General features: G+C 58.2%; 2 protein-coding genes across 13 annotated transcripts in view; both read right to left on the reverse strand.

The window, feature by feature from the left end:
• Window positions 1–1,303: 1,303 nt before the first annotated feature.
• Window positions 1,304–9,781, reverse strand: GRM2 (glutamate metabotropic receptor 2). The gene is made up of 5 exons (NM_001205866.1): window positions 9,332–9,781; window positions 6,017–6,854; window positions 3,455–4,530; window positions 1,604–1,784; window positions 1,304–1,377 (listed from the first exon to the last, which is right to left on the reverse strand). Exons 1-5 carry the CDS (start codon window positions 9,779–9,781, stop codon window positions 1,304–1,306), a joined length of 2,619 nt encoding a protein of 872 aa, NP_001192795.1.
• A 4,482-nt stretch (window positions 9,782–14,263) lies between these two features.
• The window catches only part of TEX264 (testis expressed 264, ER-phagy receptor), a 30,219-nt gene continuing 25,116 nt past the window's right edge, over window positions 14,264–19,366 (reverse strand). For all 12 annotated transcript variants that reach the window (XM_005222886.4, XM_005222881.4, XM_005222883.4 and 9 more), the window contains 2 exon segments: window positions 18,148–18,316; window positions 14,264–14,856 (listed from right to left, as the gene is read on the reverse strand). In XM_005222886.4, coding sequence (XP_005222943.1) covers window positions 14,564–14,856; window positions 18,148–18,316 — 462 coding nt within the window. In that variant the 3' untranslated portion in view covers window positions 14,264–14,563.

Consider the following 19,366-nt stretch of genomic DNA (forward strand, 5'->3'; position numbering starts at 1 on the left):
AGTCTATAGATGCAAACGAATTCACTTAAAAATAACAAATGTCCTTGGCCTGCCCGTCTCCCAGTGCAGGACTTTGTCCCTCTGAGATACCGCACTCTGCGGTTTCCCCCAAAGAGGTTCCTCAGCTCCTGTGGTATTCGGGTGCCCACAGCCCCCTAGGCCACATGAGGGCAGCGGTTGCTTGGGGGCCCAGTGAGGCTGAGCCTGTGCCTCAGCGCCCTCTGCTGGTAAATTCCAGACTGCAATCTCGGGGGCTGCCCGAGGACGCTGGGCTCCACCATCCAACAGCTGAGCGAGTTCCTTTAGGGAGAGAGAAAGGCCTCTTCTCCCTCCTCTCATCGGACTAACAGCAGATGGCCTCTCCAGCTCCCCTCTCTGCCCCACCTCCTCCTTCCTCACGATGCTCAAGCCTCCTCTTGCCTCCTCTTGGCTCCCTCCACCTCAGATGTCCAGCCTGGCTCTGCACTGACCAGAGGTTCCTCAAATGCTAGGCAGGAGCCAAGGGTCACAGTCAGCTGCCTCTCCTGCTACATCGCTCGCACTGCCCAAGTTCTGCCCTAGACGGCCAGATGAGCTTGTATCCATTTAAATCTCCCATCCTCACCCCAGTGGTGCTTTGGCCAGTCTGTGGCAGCTCCTTTCAAGGAAGGATGACTTATTCATTTTCTGTCTCTCCATAAGGCGGGATTCGGTCCTCCTAGCACAGGCACAGAGCAGAGTGAGCAAATTCTAGCAAAATGAAGGCTGAGAGGCTGGGGCGGGGATGAAAGGACCTCCCTGGATCAGAGGCAAAGTGTGATTTTCTTTTTTTTAATAAAGACACTTCATTTACAGATAATACAAAATAAACCACAGGACAGACTACTGTGCATGGGGAGGGACAGCCCCTATTTTAACCCCCCTCCCTATCCCAAAATAAGTTATATAAAAAATTTAAAAGGCCCTAGAAGGAGGGAGGGGTAGGGCTGGAAGCACCTTTGCTGATTGGGGATTGGGACCTGCAGTCCTCAGCCACTCTATTCCAGGGCAGAGTGGACCCTGGCTTGCTCCCTTCCAAGTCCTGGGTCTGGCAAGGAGGGAACACAGCTACAAGGGCAGTTGGTGGTCATTATTGAGGCTCCCAGGCCAGGGATCCCAGCATCTGACTCTAAAGGGTTGGAGTAAGTAGGGTGGCAAGTGGCGCTGGGGGTGGGCACGGGGTTGGGATTATTGCAGTGCTCCAGCCATCTTCCTCCTGGCCCTGGACACGGGTCTGCACCGGGTTCTGGGGAGCAGCCATGTTAGGGAAGGAGTGTGGGGATCCTCAAAGCGACGATGTTGTCGAGTCCACCACCTCGCGGCCGTTGCAAACAGTGGGGACAAACTGGGAGCCAGACCCTAGGAAGAGGAAACTGGAGGTTGGGGCTAGTCCCGAGATCCCTTCACAGTCGGTGGGCATCAGGGAGGCAGGACTGTGGGGAGCAGCTCACCACTACCCCCCACCCCACTCCTGTTCAGCCTCATCTAGGGGGCACTCCACCCCCAGCCAAAGAATCTCAGCAACCCAGGAAGTGGCCCCCATGCTGATAGCTGGGGCGGGGGCTTATCACAGATGGACGCTGACCTTGGCCAAGGCTGGAGCTGGCTCTGGCAGCTGCACTGCCGAAGCGGCTGGTGGGCGTGCGGTGGCTGACCACGTTCTTTTGCGGCTGAAACAGGATGATGTGCAGCTTGGGTGCAAACAGACAGCCGAGAACCACAGAGCCACTGAGGCTGACTGACACGCACATGGTGGTGGTCTGCACCTGCGGTGGGAGAGGTCAAGGATGAGTCTGTCCCACAGGCCTGGCCATTGCCCCGGGAACCCTGCCTGGGTGGTGGGGTAGGGAGCAGGGGAGACCGTAAGCATCCAGCACTGGGCCTTGGTCCGTTTGCCAAGCCCCAGAGAATTTTTAGGAAGGTTGGCACAGTCCCAGCATCAGCCTCAGTGCACCGTCTTCCAGGAAGACCAAAGTTCTAGCTGTGGGGTTAGGGTGAACATGCAAGGTGCATGTATGCATGGGAGTGTGTGTGCAGGCATGTGTGTGTGTGTATAGGGGTGCAGGCATGGAGTGCTGGTATGTAATCGCATGTGTATCTATATGCGGGTGTGTGTGCAGGGATTGGTGAGTGTGCAGTTGTGTGTGAAAGTGTAGGATGCATGTGTACAGATGTGTGTAGGTGGGTAGATATGGATGCATGCCAGCTGTGCAGGTATGTGCACATGTGTGTGAACGTAGGGATACGTGTGTGTGCATGCGTGTTTGGGATCAGTGTGTGTACCTCCCGGCTGAGTCCTTAGCCACTTATGACTGGCATGCAAGTGCAAATAATATGCAAATGCAGGCTGAGTCACAGCAGATTCCCTCCCCAGCTCTGGCCTCCACTGCTCAGGCAGGTGGTCCAGCAGGTGCACGAGCAGCCAAGCCCAGCTGGCCCTGGCCCTGGCCCTGCCCACCGTACCTCTGTCCTGAGGGAGGGGGCCTTTGCAGGGGCTGTGGCCTCGATTTTCCTGCTCCTTTAATTGTTAAGATTGTCAGCTCAGACCCTGCTCTATACTCCCATGCTGAGTGACCTAAGGGAAGGGATTGAACCTCCCTGAGTCTCCATTTCTTCATCTGGAAAAAGGGGAGAGCCACGGAATTTACTCCAGAGTCATGAGGACCACCCAAGACTATCCTCTTATTGTTCAGAGCGCCCCTCACCTGTCACCTCCTGGGAGAGGCCTTCCCTGAGCGCCCCATCTGAAGCAGCCATTGTCCCTTGAAGCCGAGCGGACCCGTGGAGCATTCAGTGCCAGTTGGAATTTTGCTTGGAAGCCACCAACTGGGATACGGTTTTCACCTGCTTTGACCTTCCTGAACTCTACATCCCAGATCACCTCCCACTCCTTGCTTCACCTTTCCTGACTTCCCTAGTTTCATCTCTCAACCTGAGAGTCACACAGCTCCAGGGGTCCCACGTCACGCTGCCCAGCTCCAAGGGGCCTCACAGCATCGCACCCTTTGGGGCTGCTGGCTCCACAGCCCTGCCCTGCCATTCCCATTCCTGCCTCCTTCTCACCTCTGCCTACCTTTCCACCATGTACACACCCCACCGCAACTCAAGGCAGGGAGGCAGAGGGGAGGGCAATGCAGACCCTCTGTTCCGATCAGTTTCCATATTGACTGTCCTCCTCACCTCCACCCTACCTATTCCAACCTGACTGGACTGCAGAGTTCAGTTCCAGGACTCCTTCTAGGCCCCACTCAGCCTTCCCACCTTGCCCTCCAGTCCCAACTGGGCCACCATAAGCTGTGAGCTCCTGGGTGAGCATTTAACCTGTTGGAGCCTCAGAGTTATCAGAAGACTCAACAAGGTACCAGGAAACAGAAGGTCCCGTGTCCTGCTCTGCCCCGCCCCCCTACCTCAGCCTGCCCTTGAGCAGTTCGCTCACCCGGTAATCACTGGAGGTGACATAGAAGATGGGCAGGAAGGCGAGCCAGATAATGCAGGTAGTGTACATGGTAAAGCCGATGAACTTGGCCTCATTGAAGTTCTCGGGGCACTTGCGGGTCTTGAAGGCATAGAGCGTGCAGAGCGCAATGAGGAGCACATTGTAGGCCAGCGAGCCCAGCATGCTTGCATCGCGGTGGTTACAGCGCAATGTCACTACCTCCCGCCGCTCAGGGGCTGTCTCCTTGCCTGTGCCCGGGGCCTCCACCACCAGCCAGGTGGCCACGATGAGCAGCTGGCCCGAGATAAGGGCCAGGCAGATGGCCACCTGCGAGGCAGGGCTGATGAAGCGCGGCCGCTGGGCTCCCTCCCGGGCCCCACCAAAGATGCGTGCGATGCGGTTGGTCTTGGTGAGCAGAGCTGAGTAGCAGACGGAGAAGGCAGTGCCCAAACCGAGGCGCCGTAAGGTGCACACCGCTGTGGATGGCTTGGCGATGAAGACAAAGGTCATGCAGTAGCAGAGGAAGACGCCACCCAGCAGGATGTAGCAGAGCTCTCGGCCCGAGGCCTTGACCACAGGGGTGGCGTTGTGCCTTACAAAGACACCCAGCACAAACAGGGTGGCCAGGGCGCCTAGGCAGGCGATGGTGACAGGTCCCACGGCCCAGGCATCGCCCCAGCGGATGTATTCCTGGGGCAGCTCAAAGCAGCCGGTGAGGCTGGCGTTGGGCCAGTAGCCCAGGCCACAGTCGGCGCAGGTGAACTCATCCAGCCGGTACTCATAGGGCTGGCAGGGAATGCAGAGCCAGCAGCAGACCTCCCCCGGCTGCACGCTCTTCACCTCGTTCTGGAGGCAGGGCTCACTGCAGCGAGAGGCGGGCAGGGGGCCGGCTGAGGGTGAGGCCCAGGGGATGAGGCTGGTGTCCAGGGTCAGGCCTTCTGCCCAGTAGCCCACCTTCTGGTAGCGATAGCGCCCACCGCCTGCCCGCAGGTAGGTGAAGATGTTGTAGCGACCAATACCGTCCCCAAAGCGGTCGAAGCGGACCTCGCTGTGGGTATCAGCTGGGCGGAAGGGGGCTGGGGTTGGGGAGGGAAGGAAGAGAGGGTTGGATTGGTGGGTCATCCTGATGTGACCTCAGCCCTAACATGGAACCCAAACCCCAGAGCTGAAGTCAGTCCTTGTCCTTCTGATCCTCGCCCCAGCACTAAAGCCTGCCTAACCTCAGCCATTTTTCTAAATGAGAGGCCTAAATAAATAACAGACCCCAACCCCAAGCCCCAAACAGAACCCCAGCCTTAAAATTCAGGCATCTCCACAAACCTAATGCCCACACCAACTCAACCATGACTCCCAAAACCCAATCTTAGACTTTCCAACCCAAACCCCAACTGTATCCCAAAACACACCACAGCCCTTTCTCCAAACTTAACATGGAGACCTCCAAAAGCTAAACTTGACCTTAGGTCTAGTCCTGGTCCTACTTAATCCCATCAGTGATAACTCCAGCTCCAACCCCCCACCAGTCCTAACACTGATTGCAGTATAAGCGAATCCCAACCTCAGTGGTCACCTGGAACCACTGATGTTTACCAGAATGTGCTTGGCAGGCAGCTCACAAATCACTCCACTCCCCAACCCCAGCCCCCTGTGATCCTCACATTGCCCAACCAGGCTGAGAAGGCAGGGACCCCACGTTCAAGTTAGCAGATGATATGCTTAAGACCCCATGGTGAGTGGTGCAGCCTGGAGTCAAATGCAGGTCCCCCACAGCCTCTACTCTTTCTACCCAGTCCTCGAAGTCCTTAAAATCCAACTTGAGCCCTACTATAAATTCCACTTAGCCCAGAGGGCTAAATTTAGCCTTGTTCTAATGTCAACCCAATCAGACCCAAATGCAACACTAACCCCCAGCCTGACTCTCCCATAACTCTGAATGTCAATCTTATAGGAATTGCTACTCTTCTTGATCCTGGTCCAGAGCTCCAAGCTTTGTCAGCTCTGGCACCCTCTCTCACTGTTCCTGCAGTCATTCTTTCTGAAGCACAGTGATGACTCTGTGGCATTTATTTTTCTTGAAGCTGGAACTTTTATTAAGATAACTTTTGGTTTGAAGAGACCATGGCCACCTCGAGTGGAAAAGCAAGATTAGGAACAGAAATTTTCCTGGAAAATAGAGGGTCATCCTGATGCACCTTTATTCTCACTCTTTCTGATATCCTGCTGCCTGATAACAGGCTTGAGGTCTCCCGATTCTACTCCCTGCGTGATAAAGAGGCAGGAGATAGAAGGCAAGGCCCAAGCAGGAAGCAGAGACCCTCACAGTGCAGAGCCAGGCCAGATGTCTACTCCCTGGAAGGATCTCAGGAAGTGGCACCTCAGGCCTGGCTCCTGTTGGAGACTTCCCTGCCTGGCTGGCCTTGTCCCAACTCTGACACCAGCCCTTTGGTAAGTCCCTGACTTGCGGTGGGCTGTATTTTCCTAGCCATGTGCTAGAACCTGAGGGCCTGCTCCCTCTCACCCTCCGAGAGCCAGCAGCCTGGTGGACCTGGCTGGCACCATTACCATCGAACTTGACATTGAGCACGAAGTCTTTGTAGAGGCGGCGCCCGTTGACGGGTTGCATTGCATCACAGAGGCGGGTGGTGTTGGGGCAGAGGGCGCGATGCATGTTGTGCAGGGCGTGGGCCATGGCATACACAGCATTGACCACAAACATGATCTTGGACTCTTGCTCAAAGGGCACAGCCCTCAGGGAGTGAGCCGCACAGTCTTGCTGCCGGAAGCTGCAGCGGAACCTCTGCTCCCAAAACTCACGGAACCAGGGGTTCCGGCTGTTGTTCCACGGGTCCAGGCTCTGGAAGTAGGAGGCAAAGTCGCTGATGGGGTAGGAAGCCAGCTCTATGGTGATGGCGCCTTCAGCAGCACCCTCGCTGCCTGCCACCACACTCTCCAGGGCCCCCCAGCCATCGCTGGCAACCCAGGTGAAGCTGGCATTGAGGCGCTGGGTGGCAGCAAGGAGCTCGCGGGCGTCCTCAGAGCGGGTGAACAGGACAGCCACACGGGCACTGGGCTTCTGCAGCAGGGCTCGCACCACACCCTCGAAGGCCGCGCGGCTCATGGCGCGGCCCACCTTCTCCGAGGTGGCCACGCAGATGTTGCGGGCGCGGGCCTCTAGCTCAAAGGCTTCAATGCCTGTCTCGCCATAGTCACCCTCGGATGCCACGGTGGATACGTAGGTCCAGTTGAAGAAGCGGAGAATCTCAGCCATGGCTTTGGCTTGGAAGAAGTCAGGCGGCACCGTGCGGGCAAAGTAGTCATAGCGGGACTTATCACTCAGCTTGGCACTGGTGGAGGCATAGCTGATCTGAGGGATCTGAAATAGCCGCAGGAGGTTGGCCACCTGCAGTGGGGTGGGTGGGGGGCAGGGGTGGTTGAGAGGGCAAAGATAGAGACCAAGTCAAATGCTGGAGACGGCTGTGCCCCTCAACCCAGCTATCAGACTTTGGGATCAAGTGCCCATGTGGTCATCTATGATGTCTCCCTATCTCCAAAGACCTACATTGTCTTGATGTGTCTTCCCCCTGGGGGCAGCAAGTTTTCTGTCCCTTCCTAAGGGCTCAGAAAGACCTAGGGCCAAGGCACCATGGTCCTGAGCCACACTCGAACCCCTCCCCTGTCTCCCTTCAGATGCACAGCTGCAGCAAAAGGAGAGTGCTAAGGAAAAACCTAAGTCCTGGGTGGAGATAGGTTATCCGTTGGCTGCACAGGGAGGAGGCACTGGATGGCCTCTGGGATGCTCGGGGGTCTTAAGCTCTCTATCCCAGAGTAAATTCTGATGGGATGATGGAAAGAGAAGAAAAGGCTCCCCAAAGAAGGAAGACTAAGATTTGAGGGCTCCATAGCCCTGAGAGCCCAAGAGTGGGTCTCTATTGGATGCCCGAGCCTGAAATTAACAAGGCTTCCTGCCTACCTGGCAGCCAGTCTCTCACCCTCAGATCCCTGGGATGTGCCCCTAAGAGTGGGGTCCAGCCAAGAACCTGGTGGCATGGTGGGTGAGAGCAGGGCGTGGCCCAGGTTCCACAAGAGGGAGTCAGGTCCTCTGTTTGCAGCCCCGGGACATAGACATTTACTCGGGCAGTGTCAGTGCCTTCCCTGTACTGTCTGACTCTGCGCCCCTGGGCAAGTTAGCAAATTCCCTGAACCTCAGTTTCTCATTCCTGCCTTCCAAGGTTGCTAGGCAGATTAAGAATAATGATGTACATGAAGCCCCAGTGCCTGGAAGATGATAGGGATTTCGGCGAGAGAAAAGGGGCAGGAATGTGGACGAACCATTCCAGACAGGTGCAGCTGCAGGATAAAGGACTGAGCCTTGTTTTGACCCAGACAAGGAAAAAGCAGATGGACACTGAGCTGTGGGCCCAGCTGTGGAAGGCAGGCAGCTTGGGGTGAAGCAGAGGTAACTGGGCTCCTGGAGGTAAATACAAGGGGCCCTGAAAAGAATTGTGCAGGGTGGGTGCTGGGAAAGCACCCCAGAGGCCCCTGAAGACATCAGCAGTGGGAGGCTGCCTCCCCATTCCTGCCCCCAGCCCAGGCTACAGATGGAGGTGCTGGTGCAGCCATGCCTGTCTAAGGTACTGCTGGCCACGTCCAGTAGCAGGCCCAGCAGAACCGGTAATTCATTCCCTGCAATAGGGCTGTGAGCAGGCCTCCCTCCCCACCCCAGGCCAGAAGCTGCCTCCATGGTTCAGACTCCTGCTTCCCCTCTCCTAAATAAGCATTCTGGGTCAGTGGTCCCCGCCTGGTTTCTGATGGCAATGCCCTCTGCTGGCCTCCTGGAGGCAGCTGAGGCCCCCAGACGAGGTCCTCCTTGCAACTCCCAACACCAATCTCAGCTCTGGCCCCAACTTCCAGCAGCCTAGGCTGGCACCAGGGAAGGGTCCAGGCAAGAGGTGGAACCCAGTCAAGGACAAGGAGGATCCCCCTGGGCCGCAGCAGCCAGGTGTGCCAAAGGCCATCAGTTGTGCCCTCTGCCGACCCCTTGTGGGAAGAGCAGGAGGGAGGGCCTGGGTCCCTCCCCCCTCACCTGGTTATCCTGCACTTACTGAAGATCCTGGGGTACCCTCCTCCTCACCTCCACACACATCCTGCTTCTCTTCCTTCTGGGCCCCCCCTCCGTTTTTCTTCTCTGGGTTGCTCTTGGCTTCTGTCTCCCCTTTCCAATACATGGAGAGATGATCTGACAGTCCCCGAGGTCCTTGGCTGAGAGGCCTAAGTTCATGTCTCCACTTTGTGAGCACCTGGACTTGTGGCCTGCCTCTCTCCAAGCCTCAGTTTCCTCATCTTTAAAGTGGCTTAATAACAGCAGCAGCTAATTTTTTTTTGTTTGTTTGTTTTTTGCAGCAGCTAATATTGATTACACCCTTATGATCTGCCAGCCCCCTTGATTCATGCTTTGTATGTGTTACCTCATTAAGTTACCACCACACCCCTAAGAGTGGTAAGCATTATGAGTCCCATTTTATAAGGATGAAACTGAGCTACAGAAGAGAGAAATAATGCCCAGAGTCACACAGTGAGTGGGAAAACCAGAATTCAAAACTAGAGTTCTGACACAAAAGTCCTGGCTATTAAGCTTCTTAGGGCTGTTTAACATCAGATGTGTGTGTGTGTCTTGGAAGTGGGATGTTTTCCTTGCATAATCTCTAAAACTTGACCCCACAGGGGCACTGTCTTAGACTTCTTTAAAAAGCTGCTCAAAGGAAGCCTCTAGTCCTCTTCCAGTACATAGTAACCCAGAGTCCCTGCTCAGCTGGAATTCCAGGTACCCACCCCCTCTGGCTTCCCTGCCCAGCCTCCATTTCAACAGCCCCCATGTACCTGGATGGAGACATCGCTGTAGGAGCCGCCAATGACACCAGTGATGGCAGTGGGAGCATCACCATGGGTGGCATAAGAGCCGTCAGGGCAAATGTGGCGTGAGCCATCGGCACCACGGCTGAGTGAGGCACGCACAAAGTCAAGTGCCTGCTCCAGAGCATGAGTGTCCTTGGAGCAACTGTCGAGTATATGCGCGCCAAGGCGCACTCCTGGGAGCAGACTCGGGTCACGGTTGATACGATCCAGCGCAAAAAGCATGGCCTCCAGACGCTGGATGCCGCGATGTTCATTGACAGGACCACACTCCTCTGCTGGGCCACCCTTCTGATGTACCGGAAACAGCCCACCCAGAACCAGGTCCCCTTCCAGGGTCAGCACCTTCTTGGCTGGGCCTTCAGCCACAGCGCCCCACAGCAGCAGCAGAGCCAGGAGCCCAAGCAGTGATCCCATGGCCCCAGAGGGGATGGATGGGTCTGGCAGACCTGGGCCTCCAGGGGAGGAGGGCAGAAGCAGCAAAAGCAAACAGAGGTGGAAATAGACCAGGAAAGGACAGACAGGAAGAGGATGAGGAGGGACTCAGCTCCTGCAGAGAGAGAGAGACAGACAGACAAACAGGTAGGGAGAAGTGGAACCTGAGAGTGGCTAGCTCTTCTGATTCTGCTTCCCCCAAACTTCTTTCCCAGGGACTGAGGAGCCAGGGAGAGGTGGTGCCCTTAACTAGGATGAGAAGCTCCTGGCACACCCCTTGGCCTGTCCCTCAGCCCTACCTGGATCTGGGGTTGGAGATGAGCTCTGCGCTCATCCTAAATTTAGCAGAGGTGGAGGAACTACACAGGGCAGAGGCCCAAACAGAAAACAGAAGACCCAGAAGAATGTCCAACACCCTGCACAAACCTCCTGGGACCCCAAAGTCAACAGCTTTGCGGCAGAAGATCACAGTTACAAACTTGGGGGTCCAGTCCCCATCCTTGGGCTTCCATAGAGGAGCCATTGAGGGCTGAGAACCCACCAGGGAAGAGGGAAAGAAGAAGCTCTAAATGGTAGTCTCGAACTCTAGGGAAGCTCAAATGAGTACCCAAGGTTCCCAGCCTCTCCCCCTGACTGAGGAAGTAAATAGAGACTCTGGGTCTTGAAAGTCAGACAGCAAGGTAGAGAGGCTGGCCCCAGGGAGGGACACTGAAGTGGCCACAGGTCCTAAGGTCAACAGGGAAAGTAGATGTGAGTGTGTGTGTGTGTCAGGGGTGGCAGGCAGTCCATCTGGTCAAAATCTCAGAACAGGGTTCAGGGTGAGACTTTTGGACACCTTAGCACTATGTATATAGACTGCCATTTGAGACTTTTGCCTTCGTTTTCTCTTCAATTCACAACCAAGCAGAGAAAGTCACCACCTCCAATCTCCCCGTCCTTGGCCTCAGGGCCCTGTCCACCCTGGCCCTCAGAGACTCCTGCCTCCCTCTTCCACTCTGCACCCCATCATTTGTGCCCCAGCTGCCCGCCCAGACACCCATGCCACACAGGCTGTCACAATAGCATGGGCTCGGGAAGGCTAGGAGAGGGAAACTGAGCCTGAAGAAGGGCAGAACAAGTTCAAGGACCCCATGTCCTGGCCACAAAGACGAGGGCTCTTCACTTGGCCCCCTCAGCACCCCAGGGTTAATCTCCTGCTGGGGCCAGGCCAGAGGAACTGCGATCCTGTGCATCCCCAGAAAAAGCAGCTCAAGCAGGCAAACAGGAGAGAGAGGTAAGCATGAAGACCAACACAGATGGGGGCACAGACCCAATGGGAGCTGAGTCCAAAAGAGTCAACCACAATCCTCCCACAGGGGTGGCTGAGACCAAAGCTCCAACAGGGACAGAATCTTGAAGGGGAGAGAGAACCTCGGAAGCAGGGCAGCCTGAGAGCCTGGGCCACAAAATTTGGGGAGATGGAGCCTGACAGGCTGAGACAGACAGAGGCACAGACAGAAAGACTGACCAAAGGACGGAGGGGTAGGAGGAATGAGGGAGCAAGATGCAGGGCGTGCGATCTTTGGGGAAGAAAGGCGGGACGCCTGGGGCTGCCTTCCCTCTTCCCGGAGCTCCTGACTAGCGCTGTCTGGATGCCCTGGCCAGTCCCTGCCCCGGGCGCCCCGGAACTCGAGGGCCCGAGGGACCCCAGGACTCGGGGTCAGGATCGATACGGTCGTTGGCGGCCGCAGCAGCACCCGGCTTACCCTACCTTGCGCGCCCCGCTCTGGCGTGGAGAAAAACCGAGCGGAGCGAGCCGGGGGCATGGGGTTCCAGCTCCCGCTGGCTCGCTCGCTCGCTGGCTCGGCAGCTCTGCGCTCTGCCCGCCCGCTCGGCCGGCCGCTTTCTAGCGCTGCCCGCCCCGCCCCCGGCCCCGGCCCGCCCCCAACCCCTCCTCCGTCCCTCCCCACTCCCTGTCTCCCGCGCCCAACCCGGCCTCCGCCTCCTTCCAAACGCCTGCAACACTCCCCTGCTCTTCAGGAGCACCGGCCCGACGCTGTCCGCCGCGTGGTGCTGAATCCTCGGGCTCTCCTGCCCTCTGCTAGAGCAGGTGCCTCGGGTCCCCTCCGCCCCGAGTCAGACTGAGTCCCAGAAGACCAGCGAGCATGAGGCACGCGGCTGGGAAGGTCACTGAGCCCAGTGGGGTGCGCACAGTGCTGTGGGTTTGCATCTGTGAGAGCGGGAAGGCTGGCTCCAGGGTTGTGGGATGCTCCTGGGGGATAGGTAATGGGGCACGTGGGATCCAGGGGGAGCGCTTAGCCTGCTGCCTCCCTGTCCCCACGTCCCTTCTCCCTACCGACTCCCATACTGCGTTCCCGTCCACATGCCAGGGCTGGGGTGAGGGCATGTCTTCAGCCCCGACCAAGAGCTGGGGCCTGAGTCACTAGAAGGAAAAGATGGAGCGAGAAGGGGTCGGGGGAGGGGGGAAAGGGTCAGAGGAAGATGGAACCTTGTCTTCCTTCCTGCAGATGACCTTTAAAGCCATTATACCCCCCACACTCCCCAACCCTGACCTCCCCTGACCCCTCCAAGAATCTCCACTCTCATGTGTAAAAGGTATTAATGGCAAAGAGATACCAAGCTTGGGTAGGGGGTGGGGTTGCAGGCCCAGGGACTTAGGGTCAACCCTGGGGCCAGCAGGGGGATCTGGGAGGGGAGGGGGCTGGGGAAGAGGCTCCTGAAACTGGCGGCTGTGTAGGAGGGAGCAGGAGCTGGAGCCTGCACAGAGTGGGGACAGCTCTGAGAAGACGCTCTTGACTCTTGTTCCCTCCTGTAGTGGAGTAAGAAAGGATGCCCCTGGGTAGGGGCCGGGGGTAATCGGCATCGCCATACTATACTGAAGGATTTGGGAAGGTGGGGTGCTGCACCGAGATGTAGCCCCGGAGCCACTCTGCACACACGCTAACTAGCATGTGCGAGCCGCACAGGGTCTCTCGACACGTGTTCCCCAGGCGCTGCCCTTTGCTCCACAGGTGTCAGGAGAGGCAAGGCCAACTCAGACACAGGCCTGTGAGCACACAGCACGCCCAGGTGCCTCTGGTACACACAGCTACATGTGGGCTCGGGGGATTCTCACCGAGGAAGGACAGGCTTTTGCCCTGGACACAGAAGCCCAACACCCCACTGCTCTGGAAAGCGCACAGCTGTGCCACAGGCCAGCACATCAAACCCAAACAAACACAAACTCCATCGCTAATGGGAGGTGAGGTGGCAGCAGGATAAGGGTGCAGAGCTGTCAGACAAGGCCTCGGAGACAGACACGCTGTCTTCACTTCCCGCTGTCTCACCCTCTCCGGCTGTCTCAGCGCAGCTGCTCCCTGGGGTCGGCGAGCGATGGGCCGGGTCCCTGGAGCAGAGGGGTTGACAGCAGTGGGGTGCTGAGGTGAGGGGACTGCACAGCAACCCCAGCCCACCCACCAAGGCAGCCACGCCAAAGACATTGGGCCTTAAACACAGTGCAAGCCCGGGTGGCCTGGTGTGCAGCCTGCAGCAAGCGAGCCACACGGTCCTGCTGCAGCACATGGACATGCAGTTACACACCCAGCTATGCACATGCGCGCACACACCCAGCCTTACATGAAGAGCTGCACATGTGCACACGGCCGCACACACAGTATTACCCGCACACACACAACTGTACACACAGACACAGCTCTACATGTGGACACACAGCTGTACACAGGGACATGTTCACACATATATGGCTAGTCATGGACACACAGCTGCAGAGACCTACTACAGCTTTATATATGGACAGAGAAACACACAGCTTTCCACTTGAACACACCCCCATACACATAGAGCTGTACACACACAGCTGTATACGGACAAGCCCCCAGAGTGATGGTTCCAGACAGCCAGGTTCTCACCCCTGTAACACAACTACACTGAGATACTGTGCACAGCAGCATGTGCACAGAGTCACACCGCCATCCACACAAAGACAGCCACGCCCGGGACCACCGTCACCTGACCCATCCGCGGTTACACATAAAAAGCCAAAAGCACGTGTGTGTTTGCCTGCACACACGCAGGTACACAGGCACTGGCAGGGATGCCCTCACCAGCGGGGCAGATACTAGGGTCAGCACCTGAGCTATGGACACAAAGGCGCTCTCTGTGGCAGGCAAAGGCGGGTGGCGAACTCCCCACTCGAGCCCCAGAGGGCACCCGGGGTTCAGCTTTCACGCCCCTTGTCCCACCTGGCCTGCTCTCCTGAAGTCTGGGGGAGGCCCTGGGGCCACTGCAATGGAGGAGCAGCTGTCAAAGAGAGCTACACAGCAGGGGCAAAGGGCCTCCAATTCCCCCACCCCAGCCCAGCCCAGGGCACCAGGGCACCTTCCTCTTCTCAGGCCAGGGGTGCTCCTGCCCACTCCGGGCCTATCTGCACAGGGGGAACAAACAAATGCACAGCACAAATCCAGGTGAAACCAAGAAAATCATTTTTTTTTATTCTGGGTCCTGGAAGTTCAACGTGAATCTGAAAAAAGAGATGTAACAGGGGTGGCAGCCCCAGGGGCTGGGTGCAGATAACAGTCCTGGGTCCCCTGGCTCTAGGGGCCGAGAGGACAGTGAGGAGAAGGCTTGGCCAGAGGCCTGGGGCGGAAGAACTCAGGGCTGCGTGAGAGCCCTGGCCCCGGCCTGAGGCCGGGAGGTGGAGGAAGGGGAGGACTGCAGAGACGCTCAGTTCCTTAGCAGCGGCGCCACATGAGGTGCAGGCCGCGGTTACTCCTCGCCCTTCTCCGGGGTACTGGGCTCCCGGGGCCACTTGGGAGCCCCCAGGGGCTCAGTCTCAGGGCTGAGCCTTGGCTCCCCCAGGGCTCCCTCGCCCTCCAGGTCAAGCTCCTCGAAAGATGAGCCGCTGGCACCTGACTCGCTGTAGCTGTGCTCGCTGCGGGTGTCACCATCGTCCCAGGCACGGCTGCTCATCCCGGGGGACAGTGTGGCCGCTGAAGTGTCCCGGCTGCCAGGACCCAGCTCCAGGCTTACAGAACTCGTGTCGCTCATTGTGTCAGCACCTGGAGGGGGAAGAGTGGGGCTCAGGTTAGCTGGGACCCCCACCCCCTCCTCCAGGGAGAGGACTGAGGCTCTCCGACCAGCAACAGCAACTCAGCCTACAGTGTGCTCATGAATAATAAAGCTGCCCCAGGCTCAGGAGGCTCGTTCCCACTGCCCTCTGCCCTGCCTGGGGGTCCACTGACAGGGCAGAGCCAGAGAAGAGGGGCTGGGTGGGGGAGGGGGGCAGGGGGAGGAGGTCAGCCTGCTGCCCCCTGAGCCCCCAGCAGCCCATTAAGGACCTTTCAGCCCTGACCTAAGGAGCTGAGGATAGAACAAAGACTCCAGTAGAGTCCCCTCCTCCACTTCCCATTTCAGGCTTGGAGAGGGGTCTGTCCAAGGCCAGAACACAGCCCAGAAGGCCTGAGGATAGGGGAAGGGACCAGGAGGCCTGCTCTCCTGTGCCACTCCCCACACGCAGGGCTCCCCAAGGGGCAGCCATGTCCCTGCCTCTGGCCGCACTGAGCCCCAACTTGAGGAGGATGCTAAGGGAGGAGTTTGATGGAGAAGTCCTGAGAAATTCTCAACAACCAATTACAGGGGAGGAGGGTGTGGGGATGAAGCATTTTAAGGACTTTCTTCCTTTATGCCTGGGTCACCCCAGAGGAGCCCTTACCCATCCCCAACTTCTAGTGGCTCCTGAGCCCCATAGCAGGAGGAGGGGACCATGGGAGCATTCTGCTACCTGCTGGGGAGCCCTGAGATCCATCCAAGCCTGCTCCTCTCATCCCCAGTACACCCTCCGGGCCAGGTCATCTGCCCTCTTCTGGAGCAGCCTCTCAATTCATCTCCTCAGACCAGAGGCACCAACAACGGCTGGGGGCGGCAGGAGAGGCAGAGAGCTCAGGCCCACTGTGTGTAGGAATTCAGACCGACAGAGGGTGGACATGCCTCCCTTCTGGTGGGAGAGGGAGGGGGCAGCAGTCAAACATCACAGAAGGTGAGGGGTGGACCAGCTTCCACAGATCCTGTCTCCATGGTGATGGAGCCCCAGGCCCGGCACAGCTGGGGACTGCTTGGCATTTGGACTTGGCTTGGAACTTTCACTGAGCCTCAGCTGGGGCTCAGGGTGGGTATGTGTAGGGGGTCTGCTTCCTAAGCCTCCTCGGCCCCCAGATGACTCTGGGCCCTACTGCAGGGGTGAAATGAGCCCTGCAAGGGCCAGGTTGCTGGCCCAGGGCCCTCATCTTGCTGGGGCCTCAGTCCTGGCTCCCAGGGTGGAGGCATTCAAGAGTGAGCCAGGACAGCTCCCTGAGCTGTGGGTGGTTCTCTGTGACCCTGGGGAAGGACAGCAGTCCCTCTTTCTCTCCTTAAATGACTGGTGACCCAGAGGCTGCAGGCCTGTACGGAGCAAGAGAGGGATAATTTCTCCCTGGCCCCATTGTTAACCTGCCCACACAGCCAACGGCTCTCTAGGGACCCAGGTGTGGGGACCCGCCTGCTTGCCAGCTGCCTGCCTCCTCCCTCTCCCAGCCCCTTGGCTATGGGTGATCAGAGGAGGAGCCCAGGGCTGCCCCTTCAGGCCAGTCTGCCAGGGGAGAACAGCCCCTGGGCACAAGTGGACATCCTAACTAAGGAGTGCAAGGTAGGGAAGGGACAGCCCTCCAGCTCCATCGGGGTCTGTGCAGGACCAAGTCTGAGTCCTGGGCCTGTGTCTCTGGGCAGGACAGGCCAGACCAGGCAGGGTATCACCCAAACCCCCAAGGCTGCTGAGACAGAGAATGAAGCTGCCACCGCACCCCAGTCCCTCTCTCCTCCACTGCCCACAGCCAATGCAAGGAGATCAAATATTCATCGCCTCTCTGGAGCTAAATAATACATCAATGTAATAACAGGCAGAAAGCAGTTAATCACCCCTTTCACCTCTGAGCCCAAGTGGGGGCCACAGCAGGGAGGCAGAAAGGGACAGGCCAAGTCTTGGGCAGCCAGGCGCCCACCACGCACTGCAGCTCAAGTGGCATGCACCTGGCAGGCGGACACCCGGAGTCCTCCCCAGGTGCCAGGGCAGACCTGTCAGAGGTGGGCAGACCCTCTGGCCCCCAATTCCAGGGAGTGGGTGGGCAGGCTGGTAGGGAGGACAGGCCGAGAAGCTGGGGGCGTGGGAGCAATGCTGCAGCCAGCTGGAGCGGGTGCCAAGTAGTCCTTCAACACCCCTGGCAGGCAGTGTTTGGAAGGGGAGCTGGGTGGGTGGGCCAAGGACGCGGGTGCGGGCAGCAGAGGGAGGTTGAAGCAAGGTCAGGGTGCTCCCCTCCCTGCCCTGGGGACTGCCAGGGTCTGCTGACCTTGTGCCACGTCCTGGGCCCACAGTAGGGGTGCTGAAGAGTGTCTGCCAGGCGCTACCAGGCGGGTGGGAGCAGTGCCCCACGGAGGTAATTAAGTGGCAGATGAAGTTAACTGTGTTGGACATGGCCCCTAGGGAGTGAAGACAGCCTCCCAATACCCGCCCCCCGCTCCCGCCAACACATGTCTCTCAGGGTGACCTTGGCTGTTGAAGACTGGAAGGACAGAGGGAGCCTCCTAGAGCAGGAGGTGAAGAAGGCAGTCACTCCCTGGTCCTGTGCCACTCCCACAGGTCATGGACCACCAGATTCCCACAGGGCTCCTCCGGCATGGCCAAGGCTGGGATGTTACCAGCAGGCCCCCTGGTTTCCTGGGGACAGCCCAGGGGTAGGCTGAGAGCACGCAAGCAACTTGGTGCCTGGACCTGGGGTAGGGAGGCTGGCTCTGATGGAAGGGGTGGGTGCTTGTCTCCTGTCTCCCTCTGCATGCTCTCTGGCTCCTCTCTGAAAGGGAGAAAGCAGCTGGCTCTGGTCAGGACCCAGACCAAAGGGACACCATGTTCCCCTCCTTACCTTCCACATCCAGCATCAATCTCACTTCTAATGAGCCTGACCTAAGCAATGCCTTTCCTGAGCAGCCTCAGAAATGCCCCCCACCCCGCCATGAGCATCCAGCTGTCTGTGATCTGAGCTTCCAAGGGTTCGCCTGCTGCATCTGAAGGTGAAGGGAATCCGGGGCAGGATCTCTATCTGCATTGCCAGGGTAACGTGTGTGAAGCCACGCCTCCATGGATCCCTGTGAATAGGGACAGGCAACTCTGCACATGGGGAGGTGGGTTCCTTCTTCCACCTCTGCCAAGCCAAGGTCTGGACACCGACAGTGCCACACAGCCAGGGAGGAGGCTCCTTCACCAGGCCCACACGTCCAGGAGGGGGGCTCCAGGTGAGACCCCACCCTCACCCCCGACCCTGTACCTGTGCCATCCACCAGGGCGTCGTTGGCCTCTGCAGGCCCTCGGCTCTTCCGCTCTGTCTCCTTCACCTCAGGCACATAGAAGTCTCCCTGCCGTGCCAGGGGGCACATGAAATAGATCTGGTCTTGCTGGTAGATCTCCAGCCGTGGGTGGGCACACAACTTCCGCTCCTTGTTGGAGAGCACGAAAGGCAGAATGAACCCTACAAGGCCTCTGACCCATGCGTCCCCAGGTGGACCCAGAAACCGCTCACCATTTCCTCCCTCCCGGGGAGCTGGCTCCTCCTGTCCCAATCTCCCCCAAGTTCCAAATCTCTGCTGAGGGAGGCACCCGCACAGCATCCTGTGGGCAGGGCCCACACCCCAGGGGGCAGTGCTCTAACGACCTGGGAGTCCTAGACAGGTGCTGGACCTGCTAGGAGCCTGGCACTGCTAATCCTGGTACCAAAGGCTGTTCCAGAAAGCACTGTCTCACAGAGCCTTGAAGCTGAGCACCCCAACTTCCCTAGGACAGGGACCCCAAAATCTGTGGCCCCAGGCACCCAAGCCAAGGTCTCACCTGCCAGACTTGCCATCCCTGGAGCTGACCTCCTCTCTGCCCTGGACAAGGCTGTCTTACCCGCCAATGTTAGGGGAGGCCAGGGCCTGCCTCTCAGGCCTCTAGTCCTTGCCCTTGCAGGCATGTTACTGACAAAGCCTGGAGAGGGGCTCCAGGCCAGCTAAACCCTTCTCCTACTCCCATCTCCCTGCCTGTTTAGGTCTATCCCAACCTCTGAGACTACTGGACATGGCTGGTTCCCACCCCTTCTCAGACCTGGGTCCAGAATTTCAGCGGAGGTGGCAGACAGGACAAGCGGATCTAACACTGGACACTGCCCGACACCACAGTGGGCTGAAGTATCAGCTTATAGGCCCTAAGTGCAGACAGGCAGTCCACTCCTGTCTGGACACAGAACCCAGAGCTCCGCAGCCCCCGGCGCATGTGGAAGTGGCATGGACACATGAGAGAGCTGCCCTGACATGGGCAGACAAACCAGAACAGGGGTCATGCATCCTGCTCCTCAGCTGCCCCCCTCCCTGCAACAGAGCACAATTACCACCAAGACGACCGAGAGGCCCCTGCCCTGCCCCTGCTCACCCGCCAATCTCCACAACATGGCTATTTATAGCGCCCGCCTGGCTCTCACCATGAGCTCTGAAATGAGCCTTCCACTTAGCGGT

This window comes from Bos taurus, chromosome 22, assembly GCF_002263795.3.
Source record: "Bos taurus isolate L1 Dominette 01449 registration number 42190680 breed Hereford chromosome 22, ARS-UCD2.0, whole genome shotgun sequence".
In the NCBI taxonomy this organism is placed as follows: domain Eukaryota; kingdom Metazoa; phylum Chordata; class Mammalia; order Artiodactyla; family Bovidae; genus Bos; species Bos taurus.